At 42.0% G+C, this 23,163-nt stretch overlaps 1 protein-coding gene across 1 annotated transcript in view; it reads left to right on the top strand.

Moving 5' to 3' along the window:
- Nucleotides 1-352: 352 nt before the first annotated feature.
- The window catches only part of LOC127644111 (mucin-17-like), a gene marked incomplete at its 3' end in the record, with an annotated part of 36,704 nt that continues 13,893 nt past the window's right edge, over nt 353-23,163 (top strand). Inside the window, 7 exon segments of the mRNA XM_052127133.1 lie at nt 353-2,389; nt 2,477-2,816; nt 2,819-4,900; nt 8,111-10,239; nt 10,341-16,075; nt 16,225-16,346; nt 16,531-23,091. Of these exon segments, the coding sequence (XP_051983093.1) occupies nt 353-2,389; nt 2,477-2,816; nt 2,819-4,900; nt 8,111-10,239; nt 10,341-16,075; nt 16,225-16,346; nt 16,531-23,091 (19,006 nt within the window).

Below are 23,163 nucleotides of genomic sequence, written 5' to 3'. Positions count from 1 at the left end.
TACAACGGAACCTCCAACAACAACGACTTCTCCAATCACAACACCATCAACAACCACTGAATTTAATACAGTGACAACAATGATTCCTACAACTTCACCTTCAACAACCATAACTGTGACACCAACAACCATGACCACATCCATGGAAACTACGACTGCACCTCCAACAACAATGACTTCTCCAATCACAACACCATCAACAACAACCACTGAATTTACTACAGTGACAACAACTTCACCTTCAACAACCATAACTGTGACACCAACAACCATGACCACATCCATGGAAACTACGACTGCACCTCCAACAACAACACCATCAACAACCACTGAATTTACTACAGTGATAACAATGACCCCTACAACAATGACTACAACTTCACCTTCATCAACCATAACAGTGACACCAACCTCCATGACTACATCCTTGGAAACTACAACGACTACTCCAATCACAACTCCAATCACAACACCATCAACAACCACTGAATATACTACAGTGACAACAATGAAACCTACAACTTCACCTTCAACAACCATGACCACATCCTTGGAAACTACAACTGCACCTCCAACAACAACGACTTCTCCAATCAAAACACAATCAACAACCACTGAATTTACTACAGTGACAACAATGACCCCTACAACAACAACTACAATTTCACCTTCAACAACCATGACCACATCCATGGAAACTACAACTGCACCTCCAACAACGACGACTACTCCAATCACAACTACAACTTCACCTCCAACAACGACGACTACTCCAATCACAACTACAACTTCACCTCCAACAACGACGACTTCTCCAATAACAACATCATCAACAACCACTGAATTTACTACAGTGACAACAATGTCCCCTTCAACAACCATAACTGTGACACCAACAATCATGACCACATCCATGGAAACTACTACTGCACCTCCAACAACAATGACTTCTCCAATAACAACACCATCAACAACAACCACTGAATTTACTTCAGTGACTACAACTTCACCTTCAACAACCATAACTGTGACACCAACAACCATAACAACATCCATGGAAACTACGACTGCACCTCTAACAACAACAACACCATCAACAACCACTGAATTTACTACAGTGACAACAATGACCCCTACAACAACAACTACAATTTCACCTTCAACAACCATGACCACATCCTTGGAAACTGCAACGACTACTCCAATCACAACTACAACTTCACCTCCAACAACGACGACTTCTCCAATAACAACGTCATCAACCACCACTGAATTTACTACAGTGACTACAACTTCACCTTCATCAACCATAACTGTGACACCAACCTCCATGACCACATCCTTGGAAACTACAATGACTACTCCAATCACAACTACAACTTCACCTCCAACAACGACGACTTCTCCAATAACAACATCATCAACCACCACTGAATTTCCTACAGTGATTACAACTTCACCTTCATCGACCATAACTGTGACACCAACCTCCATGACCACATCCCTGGAAACTACAACGGCACCTCCAACAACAACTCCAATCACAACACCATCAACAACCACTGAATTTACTACAGTGACAACAATGACCCCTACAACAACAACAACAATTTCACCTTCAACAACCATGACCACATCCATGGAAACTACAACTGCACCTCCAACAACGACAACGTCTCCAATAACAACATCATCAACAACCACTGAATTTACTACAGTGACTACAACTTCACCTTCATCAACCATAACTGTGACACCAACCTCCATGACCACATCCCTGGAAACTACAACGGCACCTCCAATCACAACACAATCAACAACCACTGAATTTACTACAGTGACTACAACTTCACCTTCATCAACTATAACTATGACACCAACCTCCATGACCACATCCCTGGAAACTACAACGGCACCTCCAACAACAACGACTTCTCCAATCACAACACCATCAACAACCACTGAATTTACTACAGTGACAACAATGACCCCTACAACTTCACCTTCAACAACCATGACCACATCCTTGGAAACTACAACTGCACCTCCAACAACAACGACTTCTCCAATCACAACACAATCAACAACCACTGAATTTACAACAATGACCCCTACAACAACAACAATTTCACCTTCAACAACCATGACCACATCCATGGAAACTACAACTGCACCTCCAACAACGACGACTACTCCAATCACAACTACAACTTCACCTCCAACAACGACGACTACTCCAATCACAACTACAACTTCACCTCCAACAACGACGACTTCTCCAATAACAACATCATCAACAACCACTGAATTTACTACAGTGACAACAATGTCCCCTTCAACAACCATAACTGTGACACCAACAATCATGACCACATCCATGGAAACTACGACTGCACCTCCAACAACAATGACTTCTCCAATCACAACACAATCAACAACCACTGAATTTACTACAGTGACTACAACTTCACCTTCAACAACCATAACTGTGACACCAACAACCATGACAACATCCATGGAAACTACGACTGCACCTCCAAAAACAACACCATCAACAACCACTGAATTTACTACAGTGACAACAATAACCCCTACAACTTCACCTTCAACAACCATAACTGTGACACCAACAACCATGACAACATCCATGGAAACTACAACTGCACCTCCAACGACAACGACTTCTCCAATCACAACACAATCAACAACCACTGAATTTACAACAATGACCCCTACAACAACAACAACAATTTCACCTTCAACAACCATGACCACATCCATGGAAACTACAACTGCACCTCCAACAACGACGACTACTCAATCACAACTACAACTTCACCTCCAACAACGGCGACTACTCCAATCACAACTACAACTTCACCTCCAACAACGACGACTTCTCCAATAACAACATCATCAACAACCACTGAATTTACTACAGTGACAACAATGTCCCCTTCAACAACCATAACTGTGACACCAACAATCATGACCACATCCATGGAAACTACGACTGCACCTCAAACAACAATGACTTCTCCAATAACAACACCATCAACAACAACCACTGAATTTACTACAGTGACAACAATGACCCCTACAACTTCACTTTCAACAACCATGACCACATCCATGGAAACTACGACTGCACCTCCAACAACAATGACTTCTCCAATAACAACACCATCAACAACCACTGAATTTACTACAGTGACAACAATGACTCCTCCAACAATGACTACAACTTCACCTTCATCAACCATAACTGTGACACCAACCTCCATGACCACATCCTTGGAAACTACGACTACTCCAATCACAACTACAACTTCACCTCCAACAACGACGACTTCTCCAATCACAACACAATCAACAACCACTGAATTTACTACAGTGACTACAACTTCACCTTCATCAACTATAACTGTGACACCAACCTCCATGACCACATCCCTGGAAACTACAACGGCACCTCCAACAACAACTCCAATCACAACACCATCAACAACCACGGAATTTACTACAGTGACAACAATGACCCCTACAACTTCACCTTCAACAACCATGACCACATCCTTGGAAACTACAACTGCACCTCCAACAACAACGACTTCTCCAATCACAACACAATCAACAACCACTGAATTTACAACAATGACCCCTACAACAACAACAACAATTTCACCTTCAACAACCATGACCACATCCATGGAAACTACAACTGCACCTCCAACAACGACGACTACTCCAATCACAACTACAACTTCACCTCCAACAACGACGACTACTCCAATCACAACTACAACTTCACCTCCAACAACGACGACTTCTCCAATAACAACATCATCAACAACCACTGAATTTACTACAGTGACAACAATGTCCCCTTCAACAACCATAACTGTGACACCAACAATCATGACCACATCCATGGAAACTATGGAAACTACGACTGCACCTCCAACAACGACGACTACTCCAATCACAACTACAACTTCACCTCCAACAACGACGACTACTCCAATCACAACTACAACTTCACCTCCAACAACAATGACTTCTCCAATCACAACACAATCAACAACCACTGAATTTACAACAATGACCCCTACAACAACAACAACAATTTCACCTTCAACAACCATGACCACATCCATGGAAACTACAACTGCACCTCCAACAACGACGACTACTCCAATCACAACTACAACTTCACCTCCAACAACGACGACTACTCCAATCACAACTACAACTTCACCTCCAACAACGACGACTTCTCCAATAACAACATCATCAACAACCACTGAATTTACTACAGTGACAACAATGTCCCCTTCAACAACCATAACTGTGACACCAACAATCATGACCACATCCATGGAAACTACGACTGCACCTCCAACAACAATGACTTCTCCAATAACAACACCATCAACAACCACTGAATTTACTACAGTGACAACAATGACCCCTACAACAACAACTACAACTTCACCTTCAACAACCATGACCACATCCTTGGAAACTACAACTGCACCTCCAACAACAATAACTTCTCCAATCACAACACAATCAACAACCACTGAATTTACTACAGTGACAACAATGACCCCTACAACAACAACTACAATTTCACCTTCAACAACCATGACCACATCCTTGGAAACTGCAACGACTACTCCAATCACAACTACAACTTCACCTCCAACAACGACGACTTCTCCAATAACAACATCATCAACCACCACTGAATTTACTACAGTGATTACAACTTCACCTTCATCAACCATAACTGTGACACCAACCTCCATGACCACATCCCTGGAAACTACAATGGCACCTCCAACAACAACTCCAATCACAACACCATCAACAACCACTGAATTTACTACAGTGACCCGTACAACTTCACCTTCAACAACCATGACCACATCCTTGGAAACTACAACTGCACCTCCAACGACAACGACTTCTCCAATCACAACACAATCAACAACCACTGAATTTACAACAATGACCCCTACAACAACAACAACAATTTCACCTTCAACAACCATGACCACATCCATGGAAACTACAACTGCACCTCCAACAACGACGACTACTCCAATCACAACTACAACTTCACCTCCAACAACGACGACTACTCCAATCACAACTACAACTTCACCTCCAACAACGACGACTTCTCCAATAACAACATCATCAACAACCACTGAATTTACTACAGTGACAACAATGTCCCCTTCAACAACCATAACTGTGACACCAACAATCATGACCACATCCATGGAAACTACGACTGCACCTCCAACAACAATGACTTCTCCAATAACAACACCATCAACAACAACCACTGAATTTACTACAGTGACTACAACTTCACCTTCAACAACCATAACTGTGACACCAACAACCATGACAACATCCATGGAAACTACGACTGCACCTCCAAAAACAACACCATCAACAACCACTGAATTTACTACAGTGACAACAATAACCCCTACAACTTCACCTTCAACAACCATAACTGTGACACCAACAACCATGACAACATCCATGGAAACTACAACTGCACCTCCAACGACAACGACTTCTCCAATCACAACACAATCAACAACCACTGAATTTACAACAATGACCCCTACAACAACAACAACAATTTCACCTTCAACAACCATGACCACATCCATGGAAACTACAACTGCACCTCCAACAACGACGACTACTCCAATCACAACTACAACTTCACCTCCAACAACGACGACTTCTCCAATAACAACATCATCAACAACCACTGAATTTACTACAGTGACAACAATGTCCCCTTCAACAACCATAACTGTGACACCAACAACCATGACAACATCCATGGAAACTACGACTGCACCTCCAACAACAACACCATCAACAACCACTGAATTTACTACAGCGACAACAATAACCCCTACAACTTCACCTTCAACAACCATGACCACATCCTTGGAAACTACCACTGCACCTCCAACAACAATGACTTCTCCAATCACAACACAATCAACAACCACTGAATTTACTACAGTGACAACAATGACCCCTACAACAACAAATACAATTTCACCTTCAACAACCATGACCACATCCTTGGAAACTGCAACGACTACTCCAATCACAACTACACCTCCAACAACGACGACTTCTCCAATAACAACGTCATCAACCACCACTGAATTTACTACAGTGACTACAACTTCACCTTCATCAACCATAACTGTGACACCAACCTCCATGACCACATCCTTGGAAACTACAACGGCACCTCCAACAACAACTCCAATCACAACACCATCAACAACCACTGAATTTACTACAGTGACCCGTACAACTTCACCTTCAACAACCATGACCACATCCTTGGAAACTACAACTGCACCTCCAACGACAACGACTTCTCCAATCACAACACAATCAACAACCACTGAATTTACAACAATGACCCCTACAACAACAACAACAATTTCACCTTCAACAACCATGACCACATCCATGGAAACTACAACTGCACCTCCAACAATGACGACTACTCCAATCACAACTACAACTTCACCTCCAACAACGACGACTTCTCCAATAACAACATCATCAACAACCACTGAATTTACTACAGTGACAACAATGTCCCCTTCAACAACCATAACTGTGACACCAACAATCATGACCACATCCATGGAAACTACAACTGCACCTCCAACAACAATGACTTCTCCAATAACAACACCATCAACAACAACCACTGAATTTACTACAGTGACTACAACTTCACCTTCAACAACCATAACTGTGACACCAACAACCATGACAACATCCATGGAAACTACGACTGCACCTCCAAAAACAACACCATCAACAACCACTGAATTTACTACAGTGACAACAATAACCCCTACAACTTCACCTTCAACAACCATAACTGTGACACCAACAACCATGACAACATCCATGGAAACTACAACTGCACCTCCAACGACAACGACTTCTCCAATCACAACACAATCAACAACCACTGAATTTACAACAATGACCCCTACAACAACAACAACAATTTCACCTTCAACAACCATGACCACATCCATGGAAACTACAACTGCACCTCCAACAACGGCGACTACTCCAATCACAACTACAACTTCACCTCCAACAACGGCGACTTCTCCAATAACAACATCATCAACAACCACTGAATTTACTACAGTGACAACAATGTCCCCTTCAACAACCATAACTGTGACACCAACAACCATGACAACATCCATGGAAACTACGACTGCACCTCCAACAACAACACCATCAACAACCACTGAATTTACTACAGCGACAACAATAACCCCTACAACTTCACCTTCAACAACCATGACCACATCGCTTGGAAACTACCACTGCACCTCCAACAACAATGACTTCTCCAATCACAACACAATCAACAACCACTGAATTTACTACAGTGACAACAATGACCCCTACAACAACAAATACAATTTCACCTTCAACAACCATGACCACATCCTTGGAAACTGCAGCGACTACTCCAATCACAACTACACCTCCAACAACGGCGACTTCTCCAATAACAACGTCATCAACCACCACTGAATTTACTACAGTGACTACAACTTCACCTTCATCAACCATAACTGTGACACCAACCTCCATGACCACATCCTTGGAAACTACAGCGGCACCTCCAACAACAACTCCAATCACAACACCATCAACAACCACTGAATTTACTACAGTGACCCGTACAACTTCACCTTCAACAACCATGACCACATCCTTGGAAACTACAACTGCACCTCCAACGACAGCGACTTCTCCAATCACAACACAATCAACAACCACTGAATTTACAACAATGACCCCTACAACAACAACAACAATTTCACCTTCAACAACCATGACCACATCCATGGAAACTACAACTGCACCTCCAACAACGGCGACTACTCAATCACAACTACAACTTCACCTCCAACAACGACGACTACTCCAATCACAACTACAACTTCACCTCCAACAACGACGACTTCTCCAATAACAACATCATCAACAACCACTGAATTTACTACAGTGACAACAATGTCCCCTTCAACAACCATAACTGTGACACCAACAATCATGACCACATCCATGGAAACTACGACTGCACCTCCAACAACAGTGACTTCTCCAATAACAACACCATCAACAACAACCACTGAATTTACTACAGTGACTACAACTTCACCTTCAACAACCATGACAACATCCATGGAAACTACGACTGCACCTCCAACAACAACACCATCAACAACCACTGAATTTACTACAGTGACAACAATGACCCCTACAACTTCACCTTCAACAACCATGACCACATCCTTGGAAACTACAACTGCACCTCCAACAACAATAACTTCTCCAATCACAACACAATCAACAACCACTGAATTTACTACAGTGACAACAATGACCCCTACAACAACAACTACAATTTCACCTTCAACAACCATGACCACATCCTTGGAAACTGCAACGACTTCTCCAATCAAAACTACAACTTCACCTCCAACAACGACGACTTCTCCAATAACAACATCATCAACCACCACTGAATTTACTACAGTGATTACAACTTCACCTTCATCAACCATAACTGTGACACCAACCTCCATGACCACATCCCTGGAAACTACAACGGCACCTCCAACAACAACTCCAATCACAACACCATCAACAACCACTGAATTTACTACAGTGACGACAATGACCCGTACAACTTCACCTTCAACAACCATGACCACATCCTTGGAAACTACAACTGCACCTCCAACGACAACGTCTTCTCCAATCACAACACAATCAACAACCACTGAATTTACAACAATGACCCCTACAACAACAACAACAATTTCACCTTCAACAACCATGACCACATCCATGGAAACTACAACTGCACCTCCAACAACGACGACTACTCCAATCACAACTACAACTTCACCTCCAACAACGACGACTACTCCAATCACAACTACAACTTCACCTCCAACAACGACGACTTCTCCAATAACAACATCATCAACAACCACTGAATTTACTACAGTGACAACAATGTCCCCTTCAACAACCATAACTGTGACACCAACAATCATGACCACATCCATGGAAACTACGACTGCACCTCCAACAACAATGACTTCTCCAATAACAACACCATCAACAACAACCACTGAATTTACTACAGTGACTACAACTTCACCTTCAACAACCATAACTGTGACACCAACAACCATGACAACATCCATGGAAACTACGACTGCACCTCCAACAACAACACCATCAACAACCACTGAATTTACTACAGTGACAACAATCACTCCTACAACAACAACAACAATTTCACCTTCAACAACCATGACCACATCCATGGAAACTACGACTTCTCCAATCACAACATCAGCAACAACGACTGAATTTACTACAGTGACTACAACTTCACCTTCATCAACCATAACTGTGACACCAACAACCATGACCACATCCATGGAAACTACGACTGCACCTCCAACAACAATGACTTCTCCAATAACAACACCATCAACAACCACTGAATTTACTACAGTGACAACAATGACCCCTACAACAACAACTACAATTTCACCTTCAACAACCATGACCACATCCTTGGAAACTGCAACGACTTCTCCAATCACAACTACAACTTCACCTCCAACAACGACGACTTCTCCAATAACAACATCATCAACCACCACTGAATTTACTACAGTGATTACAACTTCACCTTCATCAACCATAACTGTGACACCAACCTCCATGACCACATCCCTGGAAACTACAACGGCACCTCCAACAACAACTCCAATCACAACACCATCAACAACCACTGAATTTACTACAGTGACGACAATGACCCGTACAACTTCACCTTCAACAACCATGACCACATCCTTGGAAACTACAACTGCACCTCCAACGACAACGACTTCTCCAATCACAACACAATCAACAACCACTGAATTTACAACAATGACCCCTACAACAACAACAACAATTTCACCTTCAACAACCATGACCACATCCATGGAAACTACAACTGCACCTCCAACAACGACGACTACTCCAATCACAACTACAACTTCACCTCCAACAACGACGACTTCTCCAATAACAACATCATCAACAACCACTGAATTTACTACAGTGACAACAATGTCCCTTCAACAACCATAACTGTGACACCAACAATCATGACCACATCCATGGAAACTACGACTGCACCTCCAACAACAATGACTTCTCCAATAACAACACCATCAACAACAACCACTGAATTTACTACAGTGACTACAACTTCACCTTCAACAACCATAACTGTGACACCAACAACCATGACAACATCCATGGAAACTACGACTGCACCTCCAACAACAACACCATCAACAACCACTGAATTTACTACAGTGACAACAATCACTCCTACAACAACAACAACAATTTCACCTTCAACAACCATGACCACATCCATGGAAACTACGACTTCTCCAATCACAACATCAGCAACAACGACTGAATTTACTACAGTGACTACAACTTCACCTTCATCAACCATAACTGTGACACCAACAACCATGACCACATCCATGGAAACTACGACTGCACCTCCAACAACAATGACTTCTCCAATAACAACACCATCAACAACAACCACTGAATTTACTACAGTGACTACAACTTCACCTTCAACAACCATAACTGTGACACCAACAACCATGACAACATCCATGGAAACTACGACTGCACCTCCAACAACAACACCATCAACAACCACTGAATTTACTACAGTGACAACAATGACCCCTACAACTTCACCTTCAACAACCATGACCACATCCTTGGAAACTACAACTGCACCTCCAACAACAATGACTTCTCCAATCACAACACAATCAACAACCACTGAATTTACAACAATGACCCCTACAACAACAACAACAATTTCACCTTCAACAACCATGACCACATCCATGGAAACTACAACTGCACCTCCAACAACGACGACTACTCCAATCACAACTACAACTTCACCTCCAACAACGACGACTACTCCAATCACAACTACAACTTCACCTCCAACAACGACGACTTCTCCAATAACAACATCATCAACAACCACTGAATTTACTACAGTGACAACAATGTCCCCTTCAACAACCATAACTGTGACACCAACAATCATGACCACATCCATGGAAACTACGACTTCACCAATAACAACACCATCAACAACAACCACTGAATTTACTACAGTGACTACAACTTCACCTTCAACAACCATAGCTGTGACACCAACAACCATGACAACATCCATGGAAACTACAACTGCACCTCCAACAACACCATCAACAACCACTGAATTTACTACAGTGACAACAATGACCCCTACAACAACAACAAGAATTTCACCTTCAACAACCATGACCACATCCATGGAAACTACGACTTCTCCAATCACAACATCAGCAACAACGACTGAATTTACTACAGTGACTACAACTTCACCTTCATCAACCATAACTGTGACACCAACAACCATGACCACATCCATGGAAACTACGACTGCACCTCCAACAACAATGACTTCTCCAATAACAACACCATCAACAACCACTGAATTTACTACAGTGACAACAATGACCCCTACAACAATGACTACAACTTCACCTTCAACAACCATAACTGTGACACCAACAACCATGACCACATCCATGGAAACTACCACTGCACCTCCAACAACAACACCATCAACAACCACTGAATTTACTACAGTGACAACAATGACTCCTCCAACAATGACTACAACGTCACCTTCATCAACCATAACTGTGACACCAACCTCCATGACCACATCCTTGGAAACTACGACTACTCCAATCACAACTACAACTTCACCTCCAACAACGACGACTTCGCCAATCACAACACAATCAACAACCACTGAATTTACTACAGTGACTACAACTTCACCTTCATCAACTATAACTGTGACACCAACCTCCATGACCACATCCCTGGAAACTACAACGGCACCTCCAACAACAACTCCAATCACAACACCATCAACAACCACTGAATTTACTACAGTGACTACAACTTCACCTTCATCAACTATAACTGTGACACCAACAACCATGACCACATCCATGGAAACTACGACTGCACCTCCAACAACGACGACTTCTCCAATCACAACATCAGCAACAACAACTGAATTTACTACAGTGACTACAACTTCACCTTCATCAACCATAACTGTGACACCAACAACCATGACCACATCCATGGAAACTATGACAGCACCTCCAACAAGAACAACATCTCCAATCACAACACAATCAACAACCACTGAATTTACAACAGTGACAACAATGAACCCTACAACTTCACCTTCATCAACCATAACTGTGACACCATCCTCCATGACCACATCCCTGGAAACTACAACGGCACCTCCAACAACAACTCCAATCACAACACCATCAACAACCACTGAATTTACTACAGTAACAACAATGACTCCTACAACTTCACCTTCAACAACCATGACCACATCCTTGGAAACTACAACTGCACCTCCAACAACATCTCCAATCACAACACCATCAACAACCACTGAAATTACTACAGTGACAACAATGTCCCCTACAACAACAACTACAAGTTCACCTTCAACAACTATAACTGTGACACCAACAACCATGACCACATCCATGGAAACTACAACTGCACATCCAACAACAATGACTTCTCCAATCACAACACAATCAACAACCACTGAATTTACTACAGTGACAACAATGACCCCTACAACAACAACTAAAATTTCACCTTCAACAACCATGACCACATCCATGGAAACTACGACTGCACCTCCAACAACAACGACTTCTCCAATCACAACATCAGCAACAACGACTGAATTTACTACAGTGACTACAACTTCACCTTCATCAACCATAACTGTGGCACCAACAACCATGACCACATCCATGGAAACTACGACTGCACCTCCAACAACAATGACTTCTCCAATATCAACACCATCAACAACCACTGAATTTACTACAGTGACTACAACTTCACCTTCAACAACCATAACTGTGACACCAACAACCATGTCCACATCCATGGAAACTACGACTGCACCTCCAACATCAACACCATCAACAACCACTGAATTTACTACAGTGACAACAATGACTCCTCCAACAATGACTACAACTTCACCTTCATCAACCATAGCTGTGACACCAACCTCTATGACCACATCCTTGGAAACTACGACTACTCCAATCACAACTACAACTTCACCTCCAACAACGACGACTTCTCCAATCACAACACAATCAACAACCATTGAATTTACTACAGTGACTACAACTTCACCTTCATCAACTATAACTGTGACACCAACCTCCATGACCACATCCCTGGAAACTACAACGGCACCTCCAACAACAACCACTGAATTTACTACAGTGACAAAAATGACCCCTAGAACTTCACCTTCAACAACCATGACCACATCCATGGAAACTACGACTGCACCTCCAACAACAACGATGACTTCTCCAATAACAACATCATCAACAACCACTGAATTTACTACAGTGACTACAACTTCACCTTCATCAACAATAACTGTGACACCAACCTCCATGACCACATCCCTGGAAACTACAATGGCACCTCTAACAACAACTCCAATCACAACACCATCAACAACCTCTGAATTTACTACAATGACAACAATGACCCCTACAACTTCACCTTCAACAACCATGACCACATCCCTGGAAACTACAACAGAACCTCCAACAACAACTCCAATCACAACACCATCAACAACCACTGAATTTACTACAGTGACAACAATGACCCCTACAACTTCACCTTCAACAACCATGACCACATCCTTGGAAACTACAACTGAACCTCCAACAACAACGACTTCTCCAATCACAACACAATCAACAACCACTGAATTTACTACAGTGACTACAACTTCACCTTCATCAACCATGACCACATCCTTGGAAACTACAACTGAACCTCCAACAACAACAACATCTCCAATCACAACACAATCAACAACCACTGAATTTACAACAGTGACAACAATGAACCCTACAACTTCACCTTCATCAACCATAACTGTGACACCATCCTCCATGACCACATCCCTGGAAACTACAACAGAACCTCCAACAACAACTCCAATCACAACACCATCAACAACCGCTGAATTTACTACAGTGACAACAATGACCCCTACAACTTCACCTTCAACAATCATAACTGTGACACCAACAACCATGACCACATCCATGGAAACTACGACAGCACCTCTAACAACAACAACCACTGAAATTACTACAGTGACAACAATGTCCCCTACAACAACAACTACAAGTTCACCTTCAACAACTATAACTGTTACACCAACAACCATGACCACATCCATGGAAACTACGACTGCACCTCCAACAACAATGTCTTCTCAAATCACAACACCATCAACAACCACTGAATTTTCTACAGTGACAACAATGACCCCTACAACAATGACTACAACTTCACCTTCAACAACCATAACTGTGACACCAACCTCCATGACCACATCCTTGGAAACTACAACTGCACCTCCAACAACAACTCCAATCACAACACAATCAACAACCACTGAATTTACTACAGTGACAACAATGACCCCTACAACAACAACTACAATTTCACCTTCAACAACTATAACTGTGACACCAACAACCATGACCACATCCATGGAAACTACGACTGCACCTCCAACAACAACAACTTCTCCAATCACAACACCATCAACAACCACTGAATTTACTACAGTGACTACAACTTCACCTTCATCAACTATAACTGTGACACCAACCTCCATGACCACATCCCTGGAAACTACAACGGCACCTCCAACAACAACTCCAATCACAACACCATCAACAACCACTGAATTTACTACAGTGACAACAATGACCCCTAAAACTTCACCTTCAACAACCATGACCACATCCATGGAAACTACGACTGTACCTCCAACAACAACGACTTCTCCAATCACAACACAATCAACAACCACTGAATTTACAACAGTGACAACAATGAACCCTACAACTTCACCTTCATCAAAAATAACTGTGACACCAACCTCCATGACCACATCCTTGGAAACTACAATGGCACCTCCAACAACAATTCCAATCACAACACCATCAACAACCACTGAATTTAACACAGTCACAACAATGATCTCTACAACTTCACCTTCAACAACCATAACTGTGACACCAACAACCATGACCACATCCATGGAAACTACGACAGCATCTCCAACAACAACTTCTCCAATCACAACACCATCAACAGCCACTGAAATTACTACAGTGACAACAATATCCCCTACAACAACAACTACAAGTTCACCTTCAACAACCATAACTGTGACACCAACAACCATGACCACATCCATGGAAACTACGACTGCACCTCCAACAACAATGACTTCTCCAATCACAACATCATCAACAACCACTGAATTTACTACAGTGAAAACAATGTCCCCTACAACAACAACTACAATTTCACCTTCAACAATGACCCCTTCAACAACTATAACTGTGACACCAACAACCATGACCACATCCATGGAAACTACGACTGCACCTCCAACAACAACACCATCAACAACCACTGAATTTACTACAGTGACAACAATGACCCCTACAACAATGACTACAACTTCACCTTCATCAACCATAACTGTGACACCAACCTCCATGACCACATCCTTGGAAACTACAACTGCACCTCCAACCACACAATCAACAACCACTGAATTTACTACAGTGGCAACAATGACCCCTACTACAACAACAACCATGACCACATCCATGGAAACTATGACTGCACCTCCAAAAACAACGACCACTACATTTACTACAGTGACAACAATGTCCCCTACAACAACAACTACAATTTCACCATCAACAATGTCCCCTTCAACAACTATAACTGTGACACCAACAACCACGACCACATCCATGGAAACTACGACTGCAACTCAAACAACAACACCATCAACAACCACTGAATTTACTACAGTGACAACAATGACCCCTACAACAATGACTACAACTTCACCTTCATCAACCATAACTGTGACACCAACCTCCATGACCACATCCTTGGAAACAACAACAACTACTCCAATAACAACTACAACTGCACCTCCAACAACGACGACTTCTCCAATAACAACATCATCAACGACCACTGAATTTACTACAGTGACTACAACTTCACCTTCATCAACCATAACTGTGACACCAACAACAATGACCACATCCATGGAAACTACGACTGCACCTCCAACAACAACACCATCAACAACCACTGAATTTACTACAGTGACTACAACTTCACCTTCATCAACCATATCTGTGACACCAACCTCCATGATCACATCCATGGAAACTACAACTGCACCTCAAACAACATCATCATCAACAACTACTGAATTTACTACAGTGACAACAATGACCCCTACAACATCAGCTACAATTTCACCTTCAACAACCATGACCACATCCATGGAAACTACGACTGCACCTCCAACATCAGCAACAACCACTGAATTTACTACAGTGACTACAACTTCACCTTCATCAACCATAACTGTTACACCAACAACCATGACCACATCCATGGAAACTACATCTGCACCTCCAACAACAATGACTTCTCCAATCACAACATCATCAACAACCACTGAATTTACTACAGTGACAACATCGTCCCCTACAACAACAACTACAATTTCACCTTCAACAATGACCCCTTCAACAACTATAACTGTGACACCAACAACCATGACCACATCCATGGAAACTACGACATCACCTCTAACAACAACACCATCAACAACCACTGAATTTACTACAGTGACAACAATGACCCCTACAACAATGACTACAACTTCACCTTCATCAACCATAACTGTGACACCAACCTCTATGACCACATCCTTGGAAACTACAACGGCACCTCCAACAACAACGACGACTACTCCAATCACAATTACCACTGCACCTCCAACAACAACGGCACCTCCAATCACAACACCATCAATGACCACTGAATTTACTACAGTGACAGCTTCACCTTCAACAACCATGACCACATCCATGGAAACTACAACTTCTCCAATCACAATACCATCAACAACCACTGAATTTATTACAGTGACAACAATAACCCCTACAACAAAACCTACAATTTCACCTTCAACAACTATAACTGTGACACCAACAACCATGATCACATCCTTGGAAACTACAACGGCACCTCCAACAACAACAACTACTCCAATCACAACACCATCAACAACCACCGAATTTATTACAGTGTCAACAATGACCCCTACAAAAATGACTACACCTTCATCAACCATAACTGTGACACCAACTTCCATGACCACGTCCTTGGAAACTACAACTGAACCTCAAACAACAATGACTACTCCAATCACAAATACAACTGCACCTCCAACAACGACGACTTCTCCAATCACAACATCATCAACAACCGCTGAATTTACTACAGTGACTACAACTTCACCTTCATCAACCATAACTGTAACACCAACCTCCATGACCACATCCTTGGAAACTACAACAGCGCCTCCAACAACAACAACTGTTCCAATCACAACACCATCAACAACCACTGAATTTACAACAGTGACAACAATGACCCCTACAACAATGACTACAACTTCACTTCCATCAAAAATAACTGTGACACCAATCTCCATGACCACATCCTTGGAAACTTCAACGACGTCTACTCCAATCACAACACCATCAACAACCACTGAATTTACTACAGTGACAACTTCACCTTCAACAACCATGAGTACATCCATGGAAACTACAACTGCACCTCCAACAACAACGACTACTCCAATCACAACTACAACTGCACCTCCAACAACGACCCCTGAATTTACTACAGTGACAACAATGACTCCTACAACAACAACTACTACAATTTCACCTTCAACAACCATAACTGTGACACCAACCTCCATGACCACATCCTTGGAAACTACAACAGCACATCCAACAACAACGACTATTCCAATCACAACTACAACTGCGCCTCCAACAACGACCACTGAATTTACTACAGTGACAACAATGACCCCTACAACAACTAAAATTTCACCTTCAACAACTATAACTGTGACACCAACAACCATGATCACATCCATTGAAACTACAACTGCACCTCAAACAACGATGACTTCTCCAATCACAACACCATCAACAACCACTGAATTTACAACAGTGACAACAATGACCCCTACAACAACTAAAATTTCACCTTCAACAACTATAACTGTGACACCAAACTCCATGACCACATCCTTGGAAACTACAACTTCACCTCAAACAACAATGACTACTCCAATCACAACTACAACTGCACCTCCAACAACGACGACTTCTCCAATCACAACATCATCAACAACCACTGAATTTACTACAGTGATTACAACTTCACCTTCATCAACCATAACTGTGACACCAACCTCCATGACCACATCCTTGGAAACTACAACAGCGCCTCCAACAACAACGACTTCTCCAATCACAACACCATCAACAACCACTGAATTTACTACAGTGACAACAATGACCCCTAAAACAATGACTACAACTACACCTTCATCAACCATATCTGTGACACCAACCTCCATGAACACATCCTTGGATACTACAACGGCACCTCCAACAACAACTCCAATCACAACACCATCAACAACCACTGAATTGACTACACTAACAACAATGATCCCTACAACTTTACCTTCAACAAACATAACCACATCCATGGAAACTATGACTTCACCTCCAACAACGACGACTACTCCAATCACAACACCATCAATAACCCCTGAATTTACTACAGTGACAATAATGACCCCTACAAAAACAACTACAATCACATCCATGGAAACTACAACTGCACCTCAAACAACGATGACTTCTCCAATCACAACATCATCAACAACAACTGAATTTACAACAGTGACAACAATGACCCCTACAAAAATGACTACAACTTCACCTCCATCAATCATAACTGTGACACCAACCTCTATGACCACATCCTTGGAAACTACAACTTCACCTCAAACAACAATGACTACTCCAATCACAACTACAATTGCACCTCCAACAACGACGGCTTCTCCAATCACAACATCATCAACAACCACTGAATTTACTACAATGAGAACAATGACCCCTACATCATCAACTGCATCTTCAGCAACTTCACCTTCAACAACCATAAATGTGACACCAACAACCATGATGACATCCTTGGAAACTACAACTGCACCTCCAACAATAATGACTTCTCCAATCACAACACCATCAACAACCACTGAATTTATTACAGTGTCTACAATGACCCCTACAAATACAACTACATATTCAGCATCTACAACTGCAAATTCAACAATCACAAATATATCTGAATTCACAAAAACATCATCGACAACCACTGAAGAATCAACAACAACAATGACCCAAACAACCATGCCTACATCCTCAGCAACTACAACTACACCTCCAATAACATCTACTGTTCCAACAACATCATATTCAACAAGTACCACAAACGTTTCAACAACAACTATGAATCCCACAACAATGCCTACATCTTCAACAATGACAGCTGATCATTCAACAACAATAACTGTGACACACACAGCCATGCCTACATCCTCAGCAACTACAACTGCACCTCCAACAACCAAAACTACTTCTCCAACCACAACTCCATCATCAAAAACAACCACTGACATTTCTTCATCATCCTCAGCAACTACAACTACACCTTCAATAACATCTACTGTTCCAACAACACAAAGTTCAACAAGTACCACAGATATTTCAACAACAGCTATGAATCCCACAACAATGCCTACATCTTCAACAACAACAGCTGCACATTCAACAACTATATCTGTGACACCAACAACCATGGCCACATCCATGGTAACTGCAACTGCACCTCCAACAACAACAACTACTACTCCAATTACAACACCTTCAACAGCCACTGAATTTCCATTGGTGACAACAATAACCCCTACAACAACAACTACATCATCAGCAACTACATTTTCACCTTCAACAACCATAACTGTGACACCAACAACCATGACCACATCCTTGGAAACTACAACTGCACCTCAAACAACAACGACTTCTCCAATACCAACACCATCAACAACCACTGAATTTTCTACAATGACACCATTGAATCCCTTAAAAACAACTACATCTTCAGCTACTTCAAATTCACCTTCAACAAACACCACTATGACCCCAACAACCATGACTATATCCTCGGCAAATATAACTGCATTTCCAATGACCTCTACTACATCTCAAATTGCAACACCATCATCATCAACCACTGAATTTTCTACAACGGCAACTGTGGCACCCACATCCATATCCACATCTTCAGCAACTTTGAGTGCACCTCAAACAACAGCTACTGCTCCAACAACACAACAACCATCAACAAAAACCACTGGTGTTTTGACAACAATTATGACCCAAACAACCATGCCTACATCCTCACCAACTACAATTGCACCTCCAACAACATCTACCACTCCAACAATTATGCCATATTCAACAAGTACCACAGAAGTTTCAACAATTACAACAATGAATCCCACAACAGTGCCTATATCTTCAACAACTACAGCTGCACCTACAACAACAATATCTGTGACCCCAACAATCATGTCTACGTCTTCAGCAACTACAACTAAACCTCCGACAACCACAACTACTTATCCAACAACAATTCCACCATCAGCAACAATCACTGAAGTTTCTACAACAACAATGCCTACATCTTCAGCAACAAGAGCACCAACAACTACAACAACTTCTCTAATCACACCAACAACCACTGAATTTTCTACAATGACATCTGTGGCCCCCACATCCATATCTACATCTTCAGCAACTATGAGTGCACCTCCAACAACACAACAAACATCAACAAAAACCACTGATATTCCGATAACAAATACGACACCAACAATGATGTTGACATCCTCAGCAACTACAACAGCACTTCCAACCTCATCTAAAGCTCCAATCACAACATCCTCGACAACCTCAACTGTGACCCAAACAACCATCCCAAGATCATCAACAATTACAACCACACTTTCAACAACCACAACTTCACCTTTAACATCCACTGAGTTTTCTGCGACACCTTTGACACCAACAATGACACCTACATCCTCAGCAACTACAATTGCACCTGCAACAACCATAACTGCTTCTCCATTCACAACACCATCAACAATAGCGACTAAAGTTACTACAATGACAAAAGTGGCCCCCACTGTGACTGCAACAGCCATGCCCTCAACAACAACAACTACACCTCTAAAAACATCTCAAAACACAACACTATCTTCAACAACATCCACTGAAGCTTCTACATCAACAACTGTGACCTCCACAACAAAACTTACATTATCAGCAACTACAACTGCACCCCCATCTCTAACTAAATCTACTGTGGCCCAATCAACCATTCCTACATCCTCAAACACTGCAAATGTATCTAAAACAACTACTACTAAAGAAACAACAACATATTCAACAACACCCGCTGTAGGTTTTACAACCACAATTATGCTCCCTAAAACCTTGCTTACATCCTCAGCATCTACAACAGCACTTCCAACAACCTCATCTATTTCCACACTAACAAGTGAAGCCTCTACACTCACAGTTGTAACCCCTACAACAATTTCTATGTCCTCATTAACCCCAACTGCACCTCAAACAACAACTACTGCTCCAAATGCAGCAACACTAACTTCTTCAAACACTTTGACCCTCACAACAATGTCTACTTCATTAGCTACTTCAACTGCATATTCAAAATCTCCATCTTCAACAACAACTGTGACCCCCACAATCACACCTCTGTCCTCAGTAAATAAAACTGCACTGCCAGCAATAAGTACTGCTCCAAGAACTACACCATCTTCAACAACAACAACTGGTGCTTCTCCAATGACAACTCTGACCCCCACCACCATGCCAACATCCTCAGTAACTACAACTGCACCTCCAACAATTACAACTAACGCTCCAATACTAATGCCATTTACAGCAAACACAACTGAAGCTCATACACCTAAAACCACTGAAGCTGATATAACATTGAAACCCAGCATTATGCCTACATCCTCAGCAACAACACTTACAACTTCAGAATCTAAAGTTACATCTCAACCAACCACAGCTGTTCCTATGAGCTCTAGAACAACAGCTACAACCATAACTACTGAGACGACCCCTACTTCTACCACAACCATGACGCCCACAACTATGCTTACTTTTAAATCTACACTTTCTCCTACAAAAACAGATGAAAAGCATACACTCACAGCTGTGAGCCCCACTGCCATTCCTTTGTACTCATCAATTTCTCCTGCCTCACCAAAAACCACAACTACATCAATAAACACGACTACACCTCTGAGTACAAAATCTCAAAACATATCCACTATATTGCCAGCCACAATGCCACTTCTCACTCACACCACCAGGACTGCAACAGAAACTACATTATCAGAAGCTCAAACAACAAAAGCACCAAGTACAACCAAAACAACTCAGAATATTACAAATCCAGCAGCAACTGTGGCCATGAACACCATTACAAAAACTAGTTCACCTTCAACAATCTCAACAGGTTCAGCACTGGTGACAGGCAAACTGCTGTTCAACTCCTCATCTCCAGTCCCAAGTGAAGCTCTGGTCCTCAATGTTATCAGCACTCTTCTGAACTCCACAGCATCACAGCTCAACGAATCAGTGAAGGTGGTGAATGTGAGCTATGAGAGTAAGTGGCATAATTTTCAAATAAAAAGATTTTGAATGTCAAGTATTGGCACAATCCAAAAAAATTTTAAAT

Source organism: Xyrauchen texanus, chromosome 5, assembly GCF_025860055.1.
Source record: "Xyrauchen texanus isolate HMW12.3.18 chromosome 5, RBS_HiC_50CHRs, whole genome shotgun sequence".
Lineage (NCBI taxonomy): Eukaryota > Metazoa > Chordata > Actinopteri > Cypriniformes > Catostomidae > Xyrauchen > Xyrauchen texanus.
This window is presented reverse-complemented; position numbering and strand designations above follow the sequence as displayed.